Source organism: Aotus nancymaae, unplaced genomic scaffold (assembly GCF_030222135.1).
Source record: "Aotus nancymaae isolate 86718 unplaced genomic scaffold, 86718_ANA_hifiasm-v0.15.2.pri h1tg000046l, whole genome shotgun sequence".
In the NCBI taxonomy this organism is placed as follows: domain Eukaryota; kingdom Metazoa; phylum Chordata; class Mammalia; order Primates; family Aotidae; genus Aotus; species Aotus nancymaae.
In genome coordinates this window covers 31541044-31568835 of record NW_026988460.1, presented here as the reverse complement: position 1 = coordinate 31568835, position 27792 = coordinate 31541044, and the positions used below count along the sequence as shown (strand labels likewise).

Sequence of the window (27792 nt, the reverse complement as noted above, 5' to 3'; positions counted from 1 at the left end):
CTCCTAGTTGCCTGTCTTACCTCTATGTTCTCAGTCCAGTTGGTCTCCCAGGGAAACTGTCTTATGACTGAGACATGGCTGCTTTAGTGACAAGCCCACGGCTTATATTTCCAATATTATTCAGGCTGATTTGTCCCATCCCAACATAACAGAGGTAAAGGGGCCAGGCACAGTGGCTCATGCCTGTAATTTTAGCACTTTGGGAGGCCAAAGCAGGCAGATCGCTTGAACCCAGGAGTTCAAGACCAGGCTGGGCAACATAGGGAGACTTTGTCTCTACTAAAAATATAAAAATTAGCTGGATATGATAGCATACACCTGTAGTCCAGCTACTCAGGAGGCGGAGGTGGGAGGATCCCTTGAGCTGCCAAGATCAATCCACTGCACTCCAGCCTGAGCGACAGAGACCCTGTCTCAGAAAAAACAAGCAAACAAACAAACAAAAAACACCCCCCCAAAACAAAAAACAAACAAAACAGAAAAACAGAGGTATACTCACACAGACATCCACAGGCCTAGTGCATGTATGTGTGCATTGACACTGCAGTCATCCTCACAGAGTTCCTCTATAAACATGGTAAAGGGACTTTCCCTGCATCACAGCCTTACTGGCTTACTTTGCACTATCATAAAAAGAATAGAAATGTTAGGCAGGTAATTTTGAACTCACTTTTATTTAGCTTTGAAATTTGTTATAAGACATGCCACAGATGACCCTCAAAATGGTAGTGAAGATGTGCCTGTGGTCTCGAGGTTCTGGGTGGATGGTGGAGGGTGGAAGCAGTGTGGCTGTCCCTAGAAGCCCAGCTGCAGTTGCATCAGGCTGCATGGCTTCCTGGGCTGGGGTTTGGCAGCACCATTGCCCTTCTGTAGGTAGCCAGGCTTGCCTTCACTGAGGAAAAGTTCTCGTGTTCCCTCATTTTTAGGGCAACCAGTATGGAAAACATAATCTCAAATATCTTTGATGTAATCTCCAAGGAAAAGTTGCTCCAACTTTTTCTTACTATAAGTAGAAATTCTGTTTTCCATTTTTCCTTCAATGGGCCTGAGCTATCAAAGGCTCTGGCAAAGTTACCACTAAGTAATTCTTCTGCAGAATCCCACAGTTGGCTTTATTTGGGGTTGGGGTGGTGATGGTGTCAGTTCTACTTCAGAAAAGTAGAAGAAACAACAAATACTCCTTTAACAATTCTAAAACAACATAGTGAGAAATGCAGAAGGGTAGAAGTGATACCAAATGAGTGAATTGTGCCCCTTTTGCAATCTGCAGTGTCCCTTTACTCTGGGCATTACATTAGGTACTTGTTGCTAATGGAAGGCAGCAGTGGGGTGGGATATAACTATATGATTGTGACAAACAATGATTTCTGTTCAGAGGAGTTTACAGTGCAGTAAAAACAGTCTGCAGACAACATGAATGCAATGAACTAACCAGTGTTTCTCTTGAAAACGAGTGATGCTTGGGTAAAAAAATCACCCTCATAAAGAAGAGTCCACTTTTTGTTTTTCATCCATGCAGAGTGACATTAATTCTTCACATGCAGGTATGATAAACAGAATCAAAGCTTCTGCTGCTTGCTTCCAGTTAAACCGACCTATCCTAGATAAACCTGTATTCCCCTCTGAGAGCACCCCTTCCTTCTGTGACCTCCTGCCTTGGGCAGGGCTATACCCACCTCCACTTTTTTCTGGAGTTACTGCTCGAAGGCAGAAACTCTTGAGCTCTTGGAGAGCAGCCTTGGTGTTCTGTTCCATCATGTATTTCCAGGCATAGGCCAGGGTGTGACATCTTGTAGGCACTTAGTAAATGCTTGTTGAGTGATGAAAGCTGCCCTTCATCTATTTCCCATTCATTTGTTCAGTACGTATTTATTGAGTGACTTCTTTGTGCCAGGCGCTAGGGATACACCAATGAACAGGACCTGGCTGGGGAGACAGATAATGATATGGGGACGCTAATACGGGGTTGAGAAAGCACAAGATGTGGTGGGTGCAGATGCAGGGAAGGCTGGCCCAGTAGAGTTGGCCAGGAAGGATTTCTGGAGACCTGAAGAAATAGCAGATGGCTAGATGAAGGCCAGATAGGAAACAATGTTTCAAGCCTAGGAAGAGCATATGCAGTGGTCCAAAGGGAAGAGATAGCTTAGCATGGAAAAGTGAAGGCTGACCACATAATGATAATGATAAACACATATATAACACTTTCTGTGTGCCAGATAGTATTCTAAGCCCGTTAACATTTATGAAGTTATTTAAATACTATCATTATCCCCATTTTACAGAAAACGGAGGCACAAAGAAGGTTAGTAATTTGACTGATCTCACACAACTGAGTGTTAGAATTGGCATTTGAAGGCAGTTGGCTGCGGAGCCTTGGTGGTGACAAAACAATTATGATTAGCACTGATTCCCAGTGATAATCCTGGCATCATGTTGGATATGCATGGGCCTTGTGGTAACAGTCAACTTGGAGATTGTCTTGTTAAGCCTGACAGAACTTCTGACATATCCTAATTGTTGAGTCTGTCTGTGTTAGGCAGATGATGAGATTCCTTGCCTCCGTGGTTGGTTTTGTTGTGTCTCATCCTATGTGAACAGACTGACCCCTTAGTGAGAAAGGACTTGGGGCTCAAACAACAATTTAACTGTAGATGACCAAATCACATTCTCCACGGTAGATTCCCATTCCTAATTGGGGAGAAAAAGAAGGGAAAATGGTTTAAAGACCAACACCCAGAAATGGCCCACCACCTCTCCTGGTTCTTGGCCACTGTGTGTGGTTGTTGGAGCTACAGGTTGTGAGGAAGAATACTTTGGTTGATTGCCAACTTGGCTCCAAGGGAATGGGCCTCAAAGCGGGTTAAGGTATTGGTTCTGCTTTCTTTTCTTCCAGTTTGTAAGTGGTAATCCAATCCATTAGTGCACAGGCATTGTGCAGCCCGTTCCTGTGACAGGTCATGGTGCCTGGGCCTTGGCCTCTGCCTTCCAAATTCCCAACTTTCCTCCGAGCTTTAGCATGACCACTTCCTCTGAATCCCTGTTGCTGCTACAGTCAGACCCAGCATGGAGCGGTGTCCTCAGCAGCCTCCTCACTGCCTGCTGCCACTTGCTCAGGAAGAGCACATGAGCTGCACATCAGTGTTTGGAAAAATTAATGCTTTCAAGATGAGCTCCATACAGTCTTAGCACGTCTGTCTGTCTTACCAGCTGAAAGAAAGAAGCATGCTTAGACAATTACTCCCCAAGGGATCCCAAGGACTAGCTTTGTTTATTGAGTGTTTTTAGTTACAACACGTGAAGTTCTGTGATTTTTTGGCTTTGGCTTCTTTTTTCTGTTTTTGGTTATGGGAATGAGTGAATTGCCAATTAACAGGGCACTTGGAGGTTTCAAAATTGTGAAAGGCATGTTTCTTATGTGGGCACAATTGCTGAGTCGTTGGGATACAAGCTCAGTAAAATGTGACGGATGGAATCCAGGCTCAGGGCTTACCTCAGACCAGCACTGCAACCAGATGTTGCGAGTCTTCCATATGCAGCTATTTGGAGCCAAAGATCCACCTGTGAGGGCCCCTTTCTCCTTCCTCAGACACCCCGCATCTTCATAGTCTTCTGATAGATGTACCACATAATGACACAGTTACAGTCAGCTTTCACCTTACTTTACCCTGTGCCACCTCCCACCACCTTCAGCTTCCCCCACTTGAAGCATAACACTCTAAGTATTAGAGTTGGCAGGTTTTAAAGTCTGAGGTTTAGAGAGTCAGAGCCCATTGAACAAGGGCAGGGATGACTGACTTGAAAGCCCGTGTATTACAGTTCCTTGGCAGACATCACTAATTGACGGCATCATTCTTTCCCCATCCATCCTGTAAGTAGCTGCAGAATCTTTAACACAAAGGTCTGGACAGTCACTGCCCCTTGGTTAGAGCTGTAACTTGGGGCGAAACATAGTTTTCATTGCTGACCAAAGTCCCATAAGGTGTCTATGTGACCGATAAATGAATGGTCTGAGAGGAGTTGAGGTTATTCCCGAATGCTTGTTACGGAGAACCAATCCTGACTCTTGTGGTAAGGGATGTGGAACAGAATGGGGACTGAATAGCATTTTCTCATGATACAGTGATGGAACTCCATCTGCCAGCCACTTGAACAGATAGATAAGTCTGGTGAATTTTTTACTATGACCTGTGGTTTCTCTGAAGTCCATCTCACATTTGAGACCTTATGAGTAGTGGGTAGAGTAGGAAATTTCTGCCATGGCTGTGAGGGGGAACCTCCTTTTTCAGAAGAGATTCCAGCTGCCACTTTAGCAGTACCTTCAATATTTAAATGCTTTGAAAATTCCAAAGTAACAAGTGCTTACGGCAAAAAAATTATAACAACATAAAATTTTATAAAACACACTTCTCTAATTACCTTTCTTCATTCTTCAGGGATAAGTACTATTAATAGTTTGGTGTATATCCTACCAGAACTCTTCTTCTATGCACAGTGAAATGCATACTGATAGTGTGTATCTGTATACTTACATCTATTTTCACAAGAAGTGGGATAATACAAATTGTTTCCAATTATTTCACAAATCATATTCTCCCATTCAATAATAGATTATGGAATCCTTTCATGTCACTACATATAAAACTGCTTTCTCTTGTTAACAGTTTCTAAGTATAATGTAAACTGTGTCATAATTTATTTTATTAGTTCCTTATTGGGGGACATTTAGGTTTTTTCTTTCCTTTTTATTTTTTTCTATTATAGAATACACTGCAAAGTGTGTGTAAGTACAGCTATTTCAGTAGGTGAGAGTCTTAGAAGAATTGCTGGGTTGAAACCAACCCAAATGCCCATCAGTGATAGACTGGATAAAGAAAATGTGGCACATATACACTATAGAATACTATACAGCCATAAAAAAGGATGAGTTCATGTCCTTTGCAGGGACATGGATAAAGCTGGAAACCATCATTTTCAGCAAACTGACACAAGAACAGAAAAGCAAACACTGCATATTCTTACTCATAAGTGGGTGTTGAACAATGAGAACACATGGACACAGGGAGGGGAACATCACATACCGGGGACTGTCAGGGGGTGGGGGGCTAGGGGAGGGATAGCAGGGGATGGGGGGATAAGGGAGGGATAGCATTAGGAGAAATACTTAATGTACCTGGCAGGGTGATGAATGTAGCACACCACCATGGCACATGTATACCTATGTAACAAACCTGAGTGTTCTGCACATGTACCCCAGAACTTACAGTATAATAAAGAAAAAAGAAAAAAGTTAAAAAAAATAAGAATTGCTGGGTTGAAGACTATATACTTTAGAAATGTTGATTGGTACTGCCAAATTGATTTATAAAATATTACATCAATTTACTCTCCTATCAGGTTGGTTGTTTTTGTTGTATCTTTTTGTGGGGAGGGAACAGTCCTACAGGTAAAATGTGGCATGCTGTGATTGCTTATTTATATTTCCCTGATCTTTAGTAATGGTCAACATCTTTTTACTTTTTATCAATTGCTTGTATTTCCTCATCTGTGAGTTGCCTGTTCATAATCTTTACTTATTTTTATACCAGGTTGTTAACTTTTTCTTAGTGGTTTCTAGGAACTTTTTGTAAATTAGAGATATTAACCCTTTGTATAATTTATTGTTGCAAACATGGCAAATATTTACCTCCTGGATTACCTTTTAATTTTCACATTTTTGCAATTTTATCTATTTTATTCTGTAAGGACTTAAATATATGAAAATATAATGTACTCACAATTTCAAAAATTAGTACAAAATAAATAGGTCTTTATGTGACCCCCATACCTGTCTACCAAGCCACTTTTCCCATAGGTAACCATAGTATTTGTTTCTTGGGTATCCTTCCAGTGTTTTTTTCTATAAATATAAGCAAATCAGAATCCTTACTTACGTTATCCTTTTCTGATCAAAAGCAGGTGAATACTGTCCTGCTCTATGCCTTGCATTTTTAACTCAACAGTATGTCTTGAAGATCTTTTCATATTAATTCACAGAAAGCCTCATTATTCTTTTTTCATAGCTGCATAATGTTCCTTTGTGAAAATGTAGTCATTCAATAAGCATCTGACTTTTTTTGCTTCTGTATGCTCTAAAAGAATATTGAAAACTTTGTGCCCCTCACACATTTAAGTAGATACATAAACATTTTTACTATGAGTTTAAATGATTGCAAATAATATATTTTCTAGCATATTATAATAGGCTTTAAACATATCTTCTTCAAAATCTTGGAGCTACGGATTTATATGAATTGGGAAAGGCAAATCTGATTGTCAAAGCAAGTAGCCAAATCAGACATACTTACTTCCTATCAGAGAAAGTCTAACTTATTTTTATAATTCAAGCAAGCGTGTTAATTAGACACCCTCTGTGACAACCCCATCTTCAGAATTCTAAGAAGAGTAGAGAGGAAGCTATTAATAAATAGATGTGGTCCTGAGACTAACCATGCTTTTTGCCTTCTAGATGAAAGAAGGCACGATCATTTTCAACATCTCCTTGGCAATCTCATCAGATCATGGGGCTTTACTTTGCTCTGCATGCACCAATGATTCCCTATTTCATTACCTATTACACTGTAACAAAACACCTCAAATCTTAGTGACTTAGAACATCAATTTATTATTCTCATAATTATGGGGCTTACCAGGCAGTTCTTTTGCTCCATGTGGTGTCTGTTGGGATGCTGGGATAGCTAGCAGCTCCAGGGTGGGTTTCCTCTCATGGCTGGGAGGGGGCTGGAACTAGCTGGGGGTCTCAACCAGCATTCATAGTTCTCCTCAACATGGCCTTTCCATGTGGCTTAGCCTTCTCACAACAGAGCAGCTAGGTTCCAAGAACACTTATATCTATTATTGACTCCATTATTTTAAAATGTCTTTTAGAGAGTTAGGTGATACAGTCCAAGGGTCAAAATTCAAAATGTGTAAGAAGATTTACAGTAAAAAGTAGTCCTTCTACTACTGTTGTTCAGCCTCCTGTTTTCCTTTGGTGATTTGTATATCCTGCAAAAAATTTAATAAATGTGTATATAAGCCAATGTACTGAGTTTTGCATCTTGCTGGGGAAAACCATCCCACCCTAAGGCTATAGAAATTTTTCTTCTTGAAGTTTTATAGTTTTTTTCCCCAATGGATATCTTTAACTGGGCTTTACTGAGTGCATGATGTGAGGCCAGGATTGATGGACTTCTTGGGATGCCAGATCATTGCTGTTCACTATGTGGATGGTCCATCAGGAACTTCGTAGTTTCTCTTCTCCTCAGTGCTGAGAGTCAGCCATGTTTGTCCCAAGGTATAGTCAAAGCAGTTTTCGTAATTGAATCTTTGGTGGAACTTTCCAACCTGTGTCAGAAAGAGGAGATCAGATAAGATGGGGCAGTTGGACATTTTTATTTCACTAGTGAGGGAAGGAGAGTGTCACAGGAATTAGAGGAAACATAAGATCTAAGAATCTGTCCCCTCCTGAAGGACAGGTAGAGAAGCTTGGGGAAACTTAGAGAGGTAACTTGATTCTAACTCAGGTCCCATGAATTGAGAATTTCAACCTGATCTGAGCTTGTTTTTGTTGCAGGAGAATACACTAACTTTTTTTAAGTATCCGCTATGTATTAAGTGTAGTGCTTAGCATTTTATATGCTGTTCTGCTTTTTCCTCATGAAAAGTTCAAGTTTGATGGGATTAGTCTTACCTTCATGTAAAAGATGAAGAACTGAGATGGGGGAAGTTAAGTGCTTTGCCCCAAGTTATTCAGTGAGCTAGAAAACGAGTTAGAATTTGAATCAGGTTGCTTTGATTCCAAAGCCTCAGCCCTTTCCCAGTACCCCAAAGACTTGTAAATTAATGGTATAAAAGGCATAAAGAGGTTTATAGAATTTATGAGACTCAATTATTTTTAAGAACCATAAGCAAAGTTCATTTGTTGAAAAGTAAAGTGATCTTTGCATATAGTTTGTTTTTTTTCTTTTTGAAAATAAGAGCCAAGGAAGAGAGAATTCAAATTGGCTAGTATGCAGGTAATTTCATTATCCAGCTCAATGTGTATGTATGTGGGGATCCAGGGCATTCAGGCAAGTCAGATATTCTGATTTAACAGTGAGTGGCCCTGTGAAACACACACAAATTATATATGAAAGGGACTGCAGAAAAAAAGGGACTAAGTAGGAAAAAAAGTTGAGCTCTAGATATACGCTAACCAAAATTTAGCATTTATTTGACAATACAGGGGGTTCCTTTTGATCTGGTTGAACTTCACATTCATTATTATCAATTCCAGCCCTCATGGTACAGTGCCTGATTTTACTGGGCAGACCTGCTGAGGGGAGCTATCCGGAAAATTTCCTGGAGGGGATGGAGAAGGGCGTGGGATGGAGAGAACAGGTAGAGGTTCACAGGAGGACTCCGCCTGGGCTAAGGAGTGAGGCTTCAGCCGTGGTGACTGGCAACTTAGCTTCCTGACTCTCTGATGGTGAGCTCAGGGACTGAGAGATGTGAAGAAGATTGAAGAGAAGCCATACCTCCTGAGGGGTGAACAGTCTCCTGTCAGTGATGAAGTAACACCACCTCCTTTGATAGGCAGCTAAACGGTTCTTGGTGGAAGTGAGATGGAGGAACTGTGTGACTGGCTGTGAGGGAAACAGAGAAGGTATTAGTGAACTCTGGATTGCAGAGGCCTCATGGGTCATTTCTGAGATGGTGTCTCCAAATATTTACCAGCTTTTTTTTTTTCCCCCCAAGAACTCCTTTGCAATGTAGGTGCCTTGGGGATGGCAGTCAACCAGGTGTTCTTGCTGAGTAGGAAATGGGAGGTCAGGGCAGTGAGGGAGGGAGGATGAAAGGAGCACCAACTCTTGTGATTGACTTCAACAGGATGGCCTCATAGGGACATGCCTGTGAAGACCTAGAGAAGGGAGTCATGGACTCTGTTCCTTGACTCCAGATATCCACCCCCACCACTGCTTACCTAAGGCCAGAACTCCTATGCCTTCCTTTGACTTAGGTTTTATCTTTTGCCAAAATAGAAACATTTTCTGAGGGCCTAAATGTTAAGTTTGCATCATAAATACCTTGGATGGGATAAGGTTATCAAGGTACTTTTCACAGGACTTACTGGAGAGGTGATGGGGCCCAGACTGGGTGAGCTTTATAAGGTCATGAAAGAGGAGAGGGATCTGGCCCTTAGGTGGGCAGTGGCAGTGGGGGGTGTTGGGATGGCATACTGTATTAGAGATTCAGTGTAACATGGGGTTTTATTGACTGCTGGGGGAACTAGAAGCCCTCAGAGAAGGGGTAAGGAGGGATCAGGTTTTTACCACCTAACAAGGTGGTTTAGAGCCCAGGGCAGTGAAAGATTGTCTTCCATGAACTGGGCATGCCTTGGCCAAGGCAGAGTTAAATATCTCAGCAGAGGTCGGAGGTGAGCAAGATGAAAGCTACACAAAAGCTGAGGCAAGGTGGAATAATTAGTTTCTGCCTTTACCTCCACCTGGCCTGATATTTGAGGTGACATTTAAAGCCATTTACAGATGTGGAGTGGAACTGTGGCAGAATGAAGGCTTTCTGGAGCCTGGGGAGGCTTTCTCAGCCTCCTGGCTAGCAGCTTCTCACCCCTCCATGTGGGACCCTCTATTGGGCCTTGAGAGGAGAGAGCCCCCTCTGCCTTCCAGGTGAGCCTAGTCTAATTGGGGGGGCTCAGAATCTCCCTCCCTTTTGCACTTTAAGGCTGTTGAGGGAGATGGGGTACACACCAGAATTCAGGATAGTGACACGAAACTGGTGCTGAGGGTAGGAGAGGAGAGGAGAGCAGAGAATGAAGCGGATGGATCACCACTGCAAAATTCTCTGGGGAACCTATTAAAAATGCAGGCATCTGGGAGTGAGACCTTGTTATCTGCATGGATAACCAACCCCCTAAGGTGATTCTGCCCATTAAACTTTGAGAACCTCTGAGATAGAGAATGTGTGAGGTTAGCTGGAAACGGCCTCTTGGGAGAGGTGGACTTGAATTTCAGTGTCTAGTTAATACTTTCTTGTTGTAGATACTGTTCTTGGCTGTGGACCTAAGAAGCCCGTTCACCTGGGGACACTAAGCTCTCATGGGAGAGACTGGCAGGGGTCCAACCCACCCTTGAAATGACATCCCTGAGAATGTGTTGCCACTGGCTCCACTCTACCACTTGGGCGCTAATTGCCAAGGGGACAGAAATGGTGTGGGAGGTGGCTGAGGATACTGTCTGCTGGAGTGTTTGATTCATGTTACAACTGAAGCACAGCTTGCAGGGCAAAATGGCAGCCAAGTGGAGCCCACTTCCTGGGGCAGGGTGGGGGAGATTTGTATGTCTGTGGATGGTCTTCACTTTGGTTTGCAGACATTAGCAACTATGCTACTTCTTGTGTTGCCTTCACTTGCCATATAGGTCTATGTGTCTGAGGAGCTGGCCAGTGCTGCTGAGGGAACAGCGGTCATTGTTGTCCCAGGAGATGAGTGGGAAAGATTTTGGGATAGGGTTGGATCTCTCTTCTCTCCGTGCTGCTTGCCTTCTGCTCCATACACTTGTGCTGGCTTTATCTGATTGGGAACACAGTGTTTTCAAGTTGGGGTGGGTGAAGAGAGGGAGAAAGAACAGTGCCAAGGAAAGAAGAAGGAACAGCGAAGAGAAAGGAACACATCCGTGTTATGATATCAAGTAACTGCTGAACATCCAGATGGGCATCAGCCCTCTGGAGTGGATGGGCTGTTGCTGGCCTGGTGACATGGGCTGTTGCTGGCCTGATAACACAGCCTGTTCCTGGAAAACATGTCTCTCTGTAGCCATCTGGGTGGGCTGGAGGAAACATGCCAATGGGAATAGCTGTGCTTGCTTTGACCATGATGAAAGAAGGAGCCACTGTGGAAGCATTGTATAAGACAAAACAAAAACAACAACAAAAACCTAATGAGGCTGTGTCCTGGCCAATATCCTTTCTAATTGCACTTCAGTTAAATGGCAACGCTGACAGTCTCTTGGAACATTTTATTCAACTTCTGGAGGGGCTGCATTTCAAGTAAGACTTATGAGGCTCTGTGGGAGTTGGAGAAATGAGCAGTGGTGGGCTGGGGAGCTCCAAGGAGCCCAGCTTGATGGGTTGAAGCCAATCTTGAGTAAAACTCCAGGCTGAATGGGTTCACCCTGGGGCTGACCCAATGGATATTGCTTATGTTCTTAGGTTCACTGTTTGTGGGGGAAGTGCTCACACCCATATTATTCTTGATAGTCTTTATTCCCTTTCCCTCTGCAAATGAGACGATGTGGAATGTTTTGCCCTTGATTACTGGAGGGAGGAGAACAGGGCCAGCTTCTTTCTCCAGGCCCAAGAATGAGACTTGTAGCACTAGCACCATTAGAGCACTCTTTGGGACTTTCTGCCTCACAGTGAGAGATGCTCTTCCCTGCCCCTCTCTGTCTAGGTCTCCTATCACTATGGGAGCCTCCCTTTCAGATTTCTTCCGAGTTGTGTTAGAAAAAGCCTTTTTGGCATTCTTATTTGGAGATGCACTCTCTCTGCAGTTATAAGTCAGGGGCCAAAGAAAAAGACGAAAGGCCCTTAGTTAATAAGTGGCCACATTTGGACCTTCCACTCAACCTGTGCCCATGGCATGTCAGTGCTGCCCTGGAGGGGCCTCCCTCAGGATTCCTGTTAGGAAACAGCTGTATTTCCCCAGGTCCTGCCCTACTGTGAGGGCTTCCATGTCTCAGTGAAACATGTCACAATTTCCCAGGGAATTTCTTAGAGCCCCAGAAACTCTCAGGGAGGAGACAGATGGGCACCCACGAGTTATGTGACCTTAAGTATTATTTAATCTTTTGGAGCATGGGTTTTCTCTGCTGTATACTGGAGAAAGTGATTCCCATCCACGGATCTTGCAGGGCACACAGGAGATGATAGTTGTGAAAGTACTTTGTGAACAAAAAGGTACTGGCCACATATGAGTGATGGATTCTTGTTATTTGTGAAGGGAGAAACACCGGGTTACTTCTCTCCGGAGGGAGGAGGAGGGGTTTGCATTCTTGTGTTAACTACACACTGGAGTCTTGTCCATTTAAGGTAATAAGAAAATAATGCTAACAGAGCCTGAGACGTAGCTTCTGTGGTGGGGCTGTCTCTACTCAGACCCAATGCTGCCCTTTAAGAAGAAACCACAAGGCAGTTGGCAGGCAGGGGCAGGCGGTGGAGGTTGTGGCTCTGCTCGCTTTCTCCCTTTCCCTCCTAGCTCCTACCCCATGGATGTGCCTCCTCCCCAATCTGAGTTCTTCAGAAACCTGCAGCCTGTCTCATCTTGGAGGCATAAGTTCCAAGGAAGAGCTGCCGCTGAGGGAGACATGCCTAACCAGCTGCCAGATGGAGGCCAGGAGGCCTGAGAGACCACCATTTCTGTTAGGAGAGTGGGGAGGCATTGCTGGTGTGGCCTAGGCTGCACAGAACTGTGATGAATGTGCAGGTGGCTGTTGAGTAGTTTTTAGGCTTGGAGAACAAGGTCGTCCTAGACCTGGGGACTCCTCAGGTTTCATTTCTGTGAACAGCACTTCCAGTCATGTGGGTCACAGACTGGCCCACTGTAAGAGGGGCTGTGAGCAGGGTAAGGACTGGACACCCTGTCATCCCCCAAAGTCCCTTAGACAATGCCCCCAGGCTGAGGTCTCTGCAGCTTACTCTTCTCCTTTCCCTGAAAACAACAGACTCAGACTCACTTGCATGTTCATTTGTCCAGTTAGTAACCACTCGAGTAATTGCAGAGTTCAGGGTTCTTTGAGGGACACGAAGATGATTAAAAAGCAGATCCTACCTTCATGGAGTTTATGGGCAAGTAAGGGAGAAGAGTTATATACAAATGAGAAAGTGGAATGAAGAAAATAAAACATAAAGGAAGGAAGATCAGGAAGTCTGCCTGGATTCTGTGGCATTTTGAGTTATTTGTTGGAAAAATCAGGAAGATTTGGCCATGATGAGGTGGGAGAGTGGGGAGAGCATACTACTGGCAGGAAGGGCAGGAGCAAAGGCCTGGCAATAGAAAACCATGGGATGTATGAACATGTGGGGAACTGAGAGTCTGGCAAGAGGGAGAGGGGTTGAGAGATAAGGGAGAACCTTCTATCTGCCACTATCTACCAAGTGCAACACCAGAAACATTATATTCTTCTTTTGCTTTGAGACTTACAAATATTGTTCTCTCTGGTTTACTGAGGAGAAAGCTGAGGCACAGGGAACTGAATAACTTGATCCAGGCCAGGCAAGTATTAAGTGGCAACCAGGATTTGGTCCCATGACTGTGTGACTTTAGAGCCCATGCTGTCTCTACTGTAACAGAGATTCCATGAAGGGACATAGGAGAAAAGGATCTGTGGACTTTTTCTGGTCATGTGGGTCCTACAGTTTTGGGCAAGGAGAGCCCTTGGACCCGACAGTGAGGCAGTAAGGCTCCCGGGCTCCGGGACTGGCCTCAAAGTCCAAAATGGCTGAGCTTTTGGCTTCCCATCCCACATTCTGTTGGAGGAGCCACTGGCCTCTGGTGTGGGAAGCATGGAAGCCAGAATGGTAGGAGATACTGGAATAAAATTTAAGAGATGGACTTGATTGTGGATTTTCATTCTTAAGACCACTGCAAACCTCGCGTCTTTGCGAAAGCCCTTCCTGACTCCCTCCCACGCATCTCCGACCTCCCCTTGAGTCCAGGCAGGCTCGGTCTGCACACGGCGTTGTTCTGCACTTGTTCCTTTGTTGCTGTGAAACCGGCTCCCGGCACAGTCAGCCTCTGTGTGGGAGGACTTGTAGCTGTCTTTGCAGGCAGGCATTTGCTTAGAGCAGGCTGTGTGCTAGCCCAGCGTCAAGTGATTCCGGCCTCCTCGAGTCAGCGGTGGTGGGATGAGGCTCTGCCGAGGGGACTGGCTGTGAAGGATGAGTTCAGGGTGGGATGACGGACCGCTTCTGGGACCAGTGGTATCTCTGGTATCTCCGCTTGCTCCGGCTGCTGGATCGAGGTATCCTGAGTGTGTGTATGCTTGCGTGAAAGAGAGACTGAGAGAGATGGATACACTCAGAGATATAAAGAGACATGCAGAAAGACACAACAGAGAGGGGAGGGGGGCCAAGAAGAGAGAGAAGGAATGAAACAGAGGCAAGTAGCAAACCCATGGAAAGTAAAGAAAGGCTATGTTTCTGGGGACATGTATGACCCAGCTGGGAATTGGGAGCACAGGGTCATTTGGGGGAGCATCTGTATAAGAGGATCTCATTTCTTGCTGGGTTTCTCATCAAGCTCAGTACTGTAGTCAAATACAAGTTAAGCCCATTCTTGCAGGGCTGTTGTTAGAACTCTCTGAGAAGCAATGCAGAAGGAGAAATTAATGGTTCCTGCAGTCAGCAGCTAGGGGCAAACAGACTCAGGCTCAAGTCTCAACTCTGCCACTGACTTTAGTCTGATTTACGTGATTTTTCTGAGCTTGTTTACCCATCTGTAAAATGGGCATGGTAAAACCTATGTGCTAGGGTTGCTCTGGAGCTATTGTTTAATTCATACATGTAAAATATATAACATCATGTCTGGTGCACACAATAGGTGCTTAGTAAATGCTGAGTTCCTCCCTGTGCACCTCTTAGCATCATGGAACTATTAACACCTATCCTGAGGTTACTCCCTTTGTTGATTATCTGTAGAAAGAGATGGTATAGAATTTGCAGTTAGTGGAAAGAAAAGAGAAAATCAGTTTTATTCCTCAGGTTAATCTGACCTTAATACATTTTACCATCAAATATTAATGCAATTAAAGTCTCCTGATAACGTGACACAAATCCAGATGTTCTGTGAACTCTGTTTTGGTAATTGATTTTTTAAAATGTTGAATGTTATTTTAAAAAGCTTTGGCTTCTTTAAGAGGTTTTGGCAAGAATGAGATCAAACTCCTGATGGGAAAGATGGCCCTGGGGAAGCCTTGCTACACAGCCCAAGGTGAATTCATCTCTATCAGGAATAGTCTTAGTGTGCCGGGAGATCAATACCAGTTGGAAGCAGAGAGCTGCAAAGAGCAGGTGAACCACGGCCCTTATCAGGGGAGAAATCAAAGATGGAGGAAACCAAACCAGCACACACTAAAAGCAGTTTCTCACTAGCACAGAGAAACAGGCCAGTGGGAGCCCAGACTTGAGATGAGGGTGTTAAGAAGGGAACCAGAACTTCATACTGATGACGATCATAGACTGGGAGAAGGGAGAAGAGACCACCAGGTGTGAATCCTCCTTATCTGTGTGACCTCAGGCAAGTTGCTTTACCTCTCTGTACCTCCTTTTCTTCCTTCATTTTTTTTTTAAAAAAGGGGTGATGATCACTAGGGCCTGTTGGGGGGGTGGTGGGAGAGCTAGGGGACTGATAGCAGGGGGTGGGGGGATTGGGGAGGGATAACATTAGGACAAATACCTAATGTAGATGATGGGGGATGGATGCAGCAAACCACCATGGCATGTGTATACCTATGTAACAATCTTGCGTGATCTTCACATGTACCCCAGAAATTAAAGTATAATAAGAAAAAAAAAGGAGGTGATGATGATAATAGTAGTACCAATTCAGAGGGTTGCTGTAAGGGCTAAGTGAGAAACTATGAGTGAAATACTTATCCCAGTGTATGGCACAAAGAAAGTACTCTTTAAATGGTAGATTTCATTACCAAGACAGTTAATTCTTACTCTCCAACAAACATCCCGGGAAAGACAGGAACAGGTGGTATATAATAACCAGGAACTAAGAAAAGTGCAATTAAGAATGGTTAGGGGCTTAGAGACAATTTATACTTACATGAATTAAAACAAGATTCACACGACCATATGATGCTAAGTATAAGAAGAAACTAGATGTTAATGTATAAGCTATAATACCACCAATTTATTTTTATCTTTTAGAAATGCTTGAATTCATGAATCACAAACTTAGGTTCAAGTTCTAGCTCCATTGCCTTCTAAGTGCCCTTGAATAAATGGCTAAGGGTAAGGACTTAAAAAATAAAGGGTATTGTTTTCTAGGGCTATACTTAACCAACCCTCAGTTTGTTAATTTTAAAAATTGGAATATTAATAATGCCTATGTCATAGAATTTGGGGGAAATTTATGGTGTTACTGCATATATAGCATTAGGCATTTTGGAAATGCCAGGTTAATGAATTTATGGGTTGATAGATTAATCCTGTCCCCTTGGATAGCAAAAGCTGGTTGCAAGAATTATGTGGTCTTCCATGCATGTTTGATCACCACATATGGCTTATGTGTAATTTGAAAGCTTATGTGTCTTTCAATCTATAGGGTTTTCCTTAATGTGAGATTTTAGAGTAGTAGCTCTTGACTAAGTAGGGTGTCTGATTTCCAGGCATTTGGAGGTTGGGTGTTGATTATGTTGCCCAGTTCTGGTTAATTGGTATTGAAGTATTAAACACGTGTGCATACCCACATCCATATTCAAAAAGAACTTTCAGATATAACAACTGTCCTCTCGTAACGAATGTTACCTAACATTGAATAGAAAATGGCATGCTTTACAGTGGTGTGTTAGGCTAAGCTAGCTCATGAAAGATGCTCAATAAATATTTGTTGAAGGAATGAATGAATAAATGAATAAAAGATGAACCTGCCTTTCTGGGCAGTGAACAGAATTTCCTTAGATTTGATCTTTCTTAAGTGTAACAGAATTAACTCCTTTGATCTGTTTTAAGATTTTATATCATTTTGCCCTCCCTTATCATTGTCAGACCTTATGTCACTTGAAAGTAACAGGCCTCAAAAAAGTAAGGAGGAGATAGGAAATGAGAAGTGGGAACTGATGAGTTTAGCCCAGGAAATTGAAATAATCGATGAGCTATGTGCTGGCCTGAGTCACTCACTTGGCTGTGACAGGAGGATAAGTAAATCTGTGATCTGACACACCTAGGAAAAGGGAGGAAACATTAGAACACATCATGGAGCTGAAATAAACTTTACAAAGAAATAACAGCGTAGGCTTGATGATTGCAGACTAATCTTTTGTCTCCCCTATCATTGTTCAGCTAAGGGTAAGGATTTGAAAAATAAAGGGTATTGTTTTCTAGGGCTATACTTAACTATATGCAAGAATTTATATGACAGTGTACTACCAGCTTGTTCAGACATTATTTTGATGTTTTATTCTCCTTAATAACAGATGCTGTTTTTATGGTTGGTTGTTACTGGGCGTTTGTCAATTCTTCTGATTGTATTCTGTGCTTATAGACGTTGACTAAGGAGACGGTTGCTATGGTGGGGACTGTCTATCAAAATAAAAGAGCTCATAGAGATAAGAAGCATGAGTTGTATATAAAAGAAGAGAAGTCATATTGCTTTTGTTGTTGAGTTTTTGATGTATTCATGGAGACCTGACAAGTAAGGTCGACTTTTATATTCCTTTGTTTATATGTAATATTGTTTTCGATAATGAAAGGGGAAGAATGAAAGACTGCTGCTCTTTGTTCATAGAGCATCAGGCAGTGTTTCCCAGCATGTGGGAATGTCCATCACTGGTAGTACATGAGATGATTTTGGGTGATTTACAGATGTTGCTTGAGTTTCTCTTGGTGGTCACTGCCTGGCATAGTCCAGAAGACAATCTGTTTTACCTGACATCTGTTTCTGTTGGGCTGTTCACCCCTGCCCCACCCATTCACTGTGGGCCCTCCTTAATCCCACCCATTCCTCAGCTCTCCCTTCATTCCCACCTCTAGTCTCCCTCTTCCCCTTCCAGCATCCCTGCCTGGGCCTCACATTTTGCCCTGCCTTAGTTTCTTGGCCCCAGATGTCTCCAGCCTCCCCCCTTTTTTTTTTTTTTTTTTACAAATACGTTTTACAAATAAGTTTAAGTAAAAAAGAGTCAACTTAAAACAATATCAAGGAAACAACAGTGTAGGAGGTATGTGGATATGGTTTAAATGGTGATAGAAGTACAAAAATTACTGATGTTTGTGATTTTGTCAACATCTCACGTGAGATGTTGTACTTAAGTGATATGCTGAATTAGGCTGCTAGTTTCTTCTTGATGCTTTTAAAAACTGACACATAATAATTGTACATATTTATGAGTACAAGTGATATTTTGTTATATCCATACAAGTGTAATGATCAAATCAAGGTATTTAGGCTATTCATCACCTCAAATATTTATTATTTATGTTGGGAACATTTCAATTTTTCTCTTCTTGCTATTATGAACTATACAATATAATATTAATTATTGTAACCCCACTGTGCCATCAAACCCTAGAACTTACTCCTTCTGTGTGTACAAACCTGTATGTTTGTACCCATTCACCAACCTATCATTGTACTGTTTACACCATGAGATGAAATTTTTTAGCTTCCACATATGAGTGAGGACATGTAATATTTGTCTTTCTGTACCTGGCTTATTTCACTTAACATAGTGACCTTCAGTTCCATCTATATTGCTGCAAATGACAGGATTTCCTTCTTTTTAATGGCTGAGGAGTATTCCATTGTGTATATTTAACACATTTTCTTTATCCATTCACCCATTGATGGACACTTAGGTTGATTTCATATCTTGGCTATTGTGAATGTGCTGCAGTAAACATGAGGGTACAGGTATCCCTTGATGTACTGAGTGATCTCTTTTCGTTTGGATGAGTACCCAGTAGTGGGATTGCTGGATTGTATAAGAGTTCTATTTTTAGTTTTTATGAGAAACCTCCATACTGTTTTCCATAACAACTGTACTAATTTACATTCTCACCAAGAGTGTATAAGAGTTCCTTTTTCTCCACATCCTCGCCAGCATCTGTTATTTTTTTCTTTTTGATAATAGCCATTGTAATTGGGGTAAGATGATATCTCATTGTGGTTTTGATAGCATTTACCTGATGATTAATAATTTTGAGCATTTAAACAATATACCCATTGGCAATTTGTGTGTATTCTTTTGAGAAAGCCTATTTGGGCCGTGGGCAGTGGCTCACGCCTGTAATCCCAGCACTTTGGGAGGCCAAGGCAGGTGGATCACCTGAGGTCAGGAGTTTGAGACCAGCCTGGCCAACATGGTGAAACCCCATCTCTACTAAAAATACAAAAATTAGCTGGGCATGGCAGTGCACACTTGTAATCTCAGCTACTCAGGAGGCTAAGGAAGGATAATCGCTTGAATTCGGGAGGCAGAGGTTGCAGTGAGCAGAGATTGTGCCACTGCACTCCAGCCTGGGTGATATAGCAAGACTCAGTCAAAAAAAAAAAAAAAGAAGTCTAATCAGATCATTTACCCACTTTTTCATGGGATTGTTTTGTTTTGTTGTTTTTGCTGTTGTGTTATGTGAATTCCTTGTATATTCTGTATATCAGTCCCATGTTGGATTAACAATTTGCAAATATTTTCTTCCATTCTACAGGTTGTCTCTTCACTCTATTGATTGTTTCCTTTGCTGTGCAGAAGCTTTTTAGTTTCAACAAAGGTACCAAGAACATATGTTGGGAAAAGGACATCCTTTTCAATAAATAGTGCTGGGAAAATGGGATATCTATACTCAGAAGAATGAAATTAGAACCCTATCTCTCACCCTATACAAAAATCAGCTCAAAATAGATGAAAGACTTAATGTGTAAGACCAGAAACTATAAAATTACTAGAAGAAAACACAGGGAAACCCTTCAGGATATTAGTCTAAGCAAATATTGTATGGCTAAGACCTCAACAGCACAAACTACAAAACCAAAATAGACAAATGAGATTATCTTCTTGGTACTGTCCACATTCCTGTAGCTACCACAAAGTGTTTTGGATTCTGGACCAGAAACCAACTGGTTCTCATCTCTTGATGTATGTTAGAATCATCTGGGAGCTCTTAGAAAGTGTAATGCCCAGTTCCTCCCTTCCAACACCCCCGCTTCCACCTCTAGCCAATTAAATTGGAATAGCTAGAAAGGGGGCTGGACGCTGGCATTTTAAAGACCTCTGTAGGTGATTCTAATGGCAGCCAGAGTTGAGAACTGCTTGTTGTCATCTTTTAACATGGATGTCAGAGAGTGAAGGCAAAAGAGACTCTGTTCTAAAATAACAAAATGAATGGAAAAACAAGTCACTATATGGGAGTAGTAAACATAGGAGTAAACGCAGGTATCAATAAGTACTCCCTATGCTAAGGAACAATCTGTATAAGAACGCAATCTTTTGGATACAACTCCATGCAACTTTCTATACAAACTTCAACCATTTTCTATGACTTCCTAAATAAACCTTGACTTTCCTTCACATTCCCAGAAAAGCAATTTACCTGTGTCCCTGAAGGTTATTTGGCCCTGGCTTGCTTTGGGTTTATTGCTCTCAGTTCAGGCTGCTGAGGGATTTGGAAGGATGATGGTCTGTCACTGTAGATGTCAAAAGCCTTTCCTTCCTTGGTTATTATAACTCATAATGGGAAGGCATTAGGTGGGCATTGTCCATATTCTTCTAGAATTAGAGAAATAAACATAATTTTCTCCCTAAGGATAGATGGGAGGTAAAGAGAATAACTGTTTTCAAACCTTCATGGTGTTGGGCTCTACTTTGGCCAGGAATCTACTTGGGTTTGTCATTAAAGTTCACCTCTCCCTGACTGGCCACTCTCTGTTGTCTCAACTTTCAAATCTCTCAAACATTCCAATTCAAGGATTGATTTTGCTCAGGTGCAAGAAGTCAAGAGACAGCTGGACCTTATGGTCTTGGTTGTCAGGGCACCCTGATATTTGTGCTTTCCTCTTCCTTGGTCTCATCCTCACCATGCCTTCAGCCTTCTTCTGGCTCCTGATCTTCTATTAGACAGATGCCCTGTCTTTGACTTGCTTGCTGCTCAGCTATCTGCACAGCTCTGGCCCCTAACCAGGTCAGACTCGCTGTCTCTGCTTAGGCCATCTGCTTGTAACTGGTTCCTAGCCTGCCACGGACTCTGGATACCCATTGTGGTCTGGCTTGCCCTATTCTTGTTAACTGTTGCATATGTGTGCCCAGCATGATGTGTGGGTTCTTTGTGCCAGCCCTTATGACTTGTTCCTTCTCTCCTGTTTTCAGTGGGAAAAAGAAAAGCACACAGCATGTGTATGAAAAGCACATTGGGTGATTCTGTTGTGCAAGGGTTTTTCTAATTAGAGGAGTTTATATTGTAATCACCTTCTCATTTGAGCCGAATATTCAGGTAATACATAAAGAAGTTACTTTAAATTAGCTTTTAATGTCATATATGTATATACATACATATATATACACATACACATATATATGTATATATACACATACACATATATACGTATATACATATATACACACACCTATTACAGTTATTTAATTGGCTTTTGGCACACGATCACTTTACTAAAGGGACCAGGCTTCTTGACTAATAAACAGTTTGAACACATACCCACTTGAAACACCATCATGGTGTTACCAGAGCCTCACCAGCAACCTTCTTGTTTTCTTGTGCTTTCTCTTGAAATGCCCAAAGCCTTCTCTTCTTATAGTTAATTCACAATCTTTTCCTTCCAAACCTCTTAGCCCTGATGTCCTCCAGAAAAAGGTCCCCTGACTATACCTGATCCATTCAGAGACTCGTGGGCACTAGGTACATGGCTAGTGTTCTGTGATTCACAGTGTGCTTCTATGAGTAGTAATAATACATGCCTCAGGAGGTTATTGTGAGCCTTGAAGGAGCTAATATATGTGACCCATGTTTGGTACCAATAAATACTCAGTAAGTATGTGCTTGTCTTTCTGAATTTCTGCAACTTTAGAAATCTTAGTTTCTTTTCAAGGATCATTTCCCTCTGTCGAGAGTAGAGTTTCCCTGAGGGCAAGCCTTTGTCCTCACTATCCTTTGTATTTTCACCTAGATACCTGATTCAAAGTTATATCCTAATAGGAAACATAATGAATAACTTTGGCTACCAGAGTATCTGAACTCTCCAGGGAACGGAACGGTTGATCATCATAGCATTGTTAAGGAGGAAAAAGAGAAATGTAATTATTTGATGATTCTAAATATCTTACCCCTTTGTTTCTCTTATGCCTCTCCTGTTTCACAGATAGAAAACAGGCTCATAGAGAGTAAGTGCTTGGTTAAAGTCAGAGAACTACTAAGGGAAAAGCTAAGATTCAGGACCCTGGACTCCTGTCTAGGATGGGTTGCCTCCTCTACCTGCTGCCATACAGATGGGAAGAACTCCATCTGTCTCTCTGTCCAACGTGCATGTTAAGCTGGGTGTCCAGCCACCTTCCCTGTCAGCAGGTAGTAGAGCATATCATTAGGATGTCTTGTCTGTGGTGTGAGCTACCCAGACAAGATGTATCTAGGCCAAGTCCTGAGGGAAGGACACTGATAGCTGCTTTGTGAGGTCCTGGTGTGGTGTTTCTGTTCAGTGGGGTGGAGATTACTGTGATGTGAGAACAGTAAAGCAGCACTTGCCCAGATACGGTGTGTCCTCCCAGGGCCTGTTCTGTGGTGGCATACTCAGTGGTTGCAGAGAACCAAGGGGCAGTGGGACAGCTGTGTCCCTGAATATTCAGAAGGCTAGCTGGATCCCCAGTATAAGTGATGGATTTGCTCTTCACCCTGTGGACAGAGGTGGCTTGTTATCAAAATATCAAAGCAATGATATTGTTGTTGTTATTAGTAGCAGTAGTAATAGACTCATTCTACTAAGGGTCCAGGGAGTGATTGCGGGTAGGAGGTAGGGATTCCTGCCTTGAGGGAGCTTAAAATTCAAACTCCTGAAAGATCATGAATCAACAGTAAGGCCAGGCGCAGTGGCTCACACCTGTAATCCCAGCACTTTGGGAGGCTGAGGTGAACAGATTGCCTGATCTCAGGAGTTGGAGACCAGCCTGGGTGACATGGTGAAACTCGTCTCTACCAAAATACAAAAAAATTACCTAGGTGTGGCAGCGTGCGACCATAGTCCCAGCTACTCGGGAGGCTGAGGCAGGAGAATTGCTTGAATCTGAGAGGCGGAGGCTGCAGTGAGTTGAGATCACACCACTGCACTCAAGCTGTGGTGACAGCAAGACACCATCTCAAAAAAAAAAAAAAAAAAAATCAATAGTAACATCTCTGTGTCTCTGTTGGCCCTCTTTCGAGTGATTGATTACATATAAGGGGGATCTCTTCTAGCTCTAATGTTTGATGGTTCCATGTGGACAATACCTACAAAATATTTTCCTATAACACCTATAATACATCTTTGTGATGCCACAGGCACTCCTTCATGTTAAATTGCTAGATGAGTGCTGTGAATTCACAGGAGAGAAATAATTGGGTCTGAACGAAGGAAGAAATGTTCATTTATTCAACAAATGTCTTCTGAGGACCTATTATGTGCTTTGCCCTACTCAAGGCTCTGGGAATACAATGCTAAAGAAGACGGTGTTCTTGTCTTTGTAAAGTGTTATAGTTTAATGGGGGAAGTAGACAATAACAAATAACACAATAGATAATATAATGACAGAATAAAAAGGAGAGAACAGTGTTAAGCTTCAGTAGCCCTTAATTACAAGAATGGAAATCAGCAAATACAGAATGTGCTTGGGGAATGAAGACTAAATCAGACTGCCTGGAGCATCTGTGTGATAAGAGTTAAGGTTGAAGACGGATTGGGACTACTTTGTGAAGATTCTTGCATTGGCATGTTGGGTTAAGAGCAAATGGTGCCAGAGTTGTAGCATTCAATTTAAAAAAAGTATTGAACAGTACCAGTGTACCAGCCAATAGACTAAGTACTATTGGGTTCATATTGTTTAAGGAGAGACTCAGATGTGTAAAAAGCACCTTACAACAAAACTGGTAAGTGCAACTACCTAGGCCTGCATAGGATCACAGAGGACAGAACAACTAATTGCCTAGAGGGGTTGGAGAAGTAAGTCTTCTCAGAATATCTGGTAACTTAGCTTGGGGTGCAGGATGGATAGTAATTTGTTTGGTGGAGAAGGTGGGGCCAAACATTCTAGTATGTAAAGTATGGGCAGAAGCACAAAGTAGGTTGAAGGGGATGATAGCTAAAGAAAAGGGGACAGCTCAGTGGATCAGGAAGGTAAGGCACACAAGAGGGAGCAAGGATCATGGGGAACTTATGAGCATAAGAGCCTGGTGCTGGAAATGTACTTTAAAGATGAATTTGAATGCATAAAGAGAACTGGAGAAAAAGAAAATGTACATGAAGGAAGCATTGGCCTATGGAGAGGAAGGAAGAGAAGGATGTATTAGATAATGTCAGAGAGTAACGATTTCTTACTCTTCGTATTAAAGGATGATTGAAGCTTTCATAATTAGGTTTGACTTGATGAGTGGCAACTGTTACACCAAAAGTATGAAAAGAAGAGTAGGACTTCGGGTGTTGGTAAAGGGATTTAGAAACTTTGAGTTTTAGATAATTACAAGATGCCTGATTCATTCATGCATTAAAGTAGGTTTGCATTTCTAGGGAGAAGTTAGAATAGGAGATGAATATTTTGAGTTATTTGCCAAGAAGTTATGGTGAAACTGATATTAGATCAAGGAAGACAACATAGAGAAAAGTAAAAGTAGTGTAGACTGTTTTTGGAAAGTGTTGATGCTGGGAGACAGGATAAGAGTTAGGAAGAGTATTCCTTAAGGGTAGGAGGAGAGCCAGGTTACAATAATTTCATAGGAGTAGAGGAGAAGGAGAGTTAGGGAGCTCAGTGTGCAGGGAGAGGAGGCAATGTTGAGGAGTTTGGTGACAGAAGGCATTGGTGACTACTTACAGCATTGTTTCAGCACCTCAATGAGGAGAAACCAGATTGCAGTGGGAGGAGGTGGTGAAGATGAGGCAGCAGCAAGCACATATTGTTTGTTTGAGAAATATGTCAGAAAATGCAAGGTAAAAATAGAATGGTGGTTGGTGGGACATTAGGGTCAAGTGATTATTTTGTTAAAGGAGGAATGTGTTTGAACCTGGGGGAAGGGACCAGCGAAGTTTCAAGATGATGAACAGAAATGGATTTATTTATCCATTTAATAAATATTCATTGAGCTCTGACAGTATTCCAGGGACAGTGCTATTTGCTAGGGATACAACATGAATAAGGCATGAAATCTTCATGGAGTTTACATTCTAGTGAGTAAGGCAGACAATACACAAGTCAAGCAACAGTTGAATTTGTAATAACAGCTTGTGATAAGTGCTTTAAAGTGAAGCAGTGGCCTGGAGGAGGGAGAGATGGATTGAATAAAAAGTGCAGATGGAAGTGGTAGACTGGAGGAGGGGAAACACTTCCTCTGTTGTAAGGAAGGAAGAAGGAGTGCTTAGAAAATGATTTTTGAGTAGAAAAAATGAAAAATTAGGAAATGCAGTTCAGATGGTCTTGATATATATATATATTTTTTTTTGAGACGGAGTTTCGCTCTTGTTACCCAGGCTGGAGTGCAATGGCACGATCTTGGCTCACCGCAACCTCCGCCTCCTGGGTTCAGGCAATTCTCCTGCCTCAGCCTCCTGAGTAGCTGGGATTACAGGCACGTGCCACCATGCCCAGCTAATTTTTTGTATTAGTAGAGACGGGGTTTCACCATGTTGACCAGGATGGTCTTGATCTCTTGACCTCGTGATCCACCCACCTTGTTCTCCCAAAGTGCTGGGATTACAGGCTTGAGCCACCGCACCCGGCCAGTCTTGATATTTTTAAAAAAGAGCAGCCAATGTCATGAGCTCAGACTGGAGAGGTGAGATCGTTTAAGACCTTGGATTAAGATCTTACCTGCTTCATTCAAACATCCAGTGACCCTGCGATGTTGTGGGAGGGTGTTATTCTCATCGTATACATGAGATAACTGAGGAGACTCAGAGAGGACCCATGAGTGGAAAGTATAGGAGTGAGGGGGAGGAGCCTCACTTGGATTCTCCATCATCGAACCCACCTCCAAGGGCCAGCTCAGAGGGAACTATCAGTGCAATCAAGAGATCCGTTCCTCCTACCTTATCCTATGCAAAGCCTTGTGTTGGATCTTGGGGAAGACTGTGGAGAGGAGATGACCTGTACATGACAAATAAGAAAGATGAAGTTGGAAGAGATGAGATGAGGAAACTGAGGCTCAAAGAAATGATTTTACTCCCCAAAGTCATATAGTTAGTTATCGGTTGAGCCTGGATGTGAAGCCAGAACAAAAAAACTCCCAAGTTGAGGCCTCTTTCCATTATATTCCCCTATGGTTTCAACTCAACTCCACCCCATTTAATGTGCTCAGTAGCCCTGATGTAGTCATTGTATGTGGACAGACTGGAGAATTCATGTGTTTGAGAGTTACCTGGTTCAGCTTTTAAAGGCTCCAGGCAAAATTTCTAAGAAGCCCCAAAAGCAGTATTGAATTTTTTTCTCTGTCTTTCCTTGTTATCATTATGAAAAATAAGCTGAGTGGGGTTGCAAGTGGCACCTCTTGGCTTTCCTGGCTATTGCAGAATTATGCTCTAAAGAACCCAGAGGAGTATCTTCCTTATAAACTCAGGATAGGAGGAATAATTGGCATGGGGCTTTTAATCTACTTTCATGCTAAGTGAAATCTGTTAGATGGGATAATGAGCTCCATATTTTATAGACTATTTTAAGCTTGTCTCAAAATAAAGTACAGGGCTAGGGGTGGAGAAAGGACGTTAAGTCTTAGAGACAAAATGCCATGGCTTACTCATCAGTGTTTTCATTTTAATGATCCCAACCCCAGTATAAGTCCCTCAGTGATACTGTAATGGAAACCACATTTTTTTTTTTTCTCTTGGAAGTTTCGGGATGAACATAGCCAAATGCTTTAAGAGATAATGAAGGCTATAATCTCCCATTCCTCTGTAATATAGACCTTTCATCCAGGGGGCTCAGCTAGAAACAATGTGGTTGGAAAGCAGTTGAAATTATAGAGACTTTTTCCCCACCAGTCTCTGGCCTACCACAGCTCCTTTTCTAGGCCTTGTCCTCCCCATCCCCTTCCCCTTAACTGCTGCCTCATCCTTGGGAAGAGATAAACCGACACATAAATAAGAACTCTGGTGTTGACTCTTTCCCTGCCACAGGGAGACAATCCTAGACAAATGCTGCTGTGTCTGCAGGAGGCTGGACTGCACTGGCAGAGGCAGCACATGCATAGCAGGAAGGGCAGCCAAGAGAGCTTGCCAACAGATGTGGGGTTCTGGAAGGGAGGAGGTGGACAAGTGTCATCACTAGGTATGGTAGGAGGTAGGGAATGTTCTGCACATTACATGGTGGAAAATCCAGCTCATAGGAAGGTCTTGAGGACTTAAGAGAGCAAGACAGCCTCTTCTGTGTTTGGACAGAATGGGTCTCCTTTGCTTTGGCAAGCTTTCTGAACCTGCATAGTTCAGAGTTAAGAAGCTTGGCATGACCAATCTGATTATGTGGCTTCCCCACCCCTCACCCTCTTAACCCACATCTTGAATACCTGGACTATATAAGATAATGGGAGCCCATGGTACATATATGCATAGTACATATATGGTCTTTCTGTTTGGCCAATTGCAGTCCAGTCTTACCCTTGCAGGGAAGGCTCCAGTTAGCACAAGGAACAAAAGAAGGATTAGGATATTTGCCCCTTTCTACCTCGGTTCCATACTCTGCCCTGGGGTGGTGATTCTGGAATAGCTGAGGATAAGACCCCACTGGGCACTCTGCTTGGCTCCTTAGAGATCATATCACTGGTACATTTCTCACTACTACAACCACCAAAAGGCGGATA

The 27792-nt window shown here is 42.6% G+C and overlaps 1 protein-coding gene across 18 annotated transcripts in view; it reads left to right on the top strand.

Annotated features, from left to right (window-relative positions):
* KALRN (kalirin RhoGEF kinase) overlaps window positions 1-27792 on the top strand; it is a 699137-nt gene that overhangs the window by 47156 nt on the left and 624189 nt on the right. For 5 of the 18 annotated variants that reach the window (XM_064362133.1, XM_064362140.1, XM_064362139.1 and 2 more), the window contains exon 1: window positions 13857-14054. The exons of 5 other annotated variants lie outside the window; for them this stretch is intronic. In XM_064362133.1, coding sequence (XP_064218203.1) covers window positions 13988-14054 — 67 coding nt within the window. In that variant the 5' untranslated portion in view covers window positions 13857-13987. Of the gene's footprint in view, window positions 1-13856; window positions 14055-27792 lie in introns of those variants that run through there. 8 more of the 18 variants (XM_064362131.1, XM_064362130.1, XM_064362129.1 and 5 more) reach the window with 4 other exon arrangements.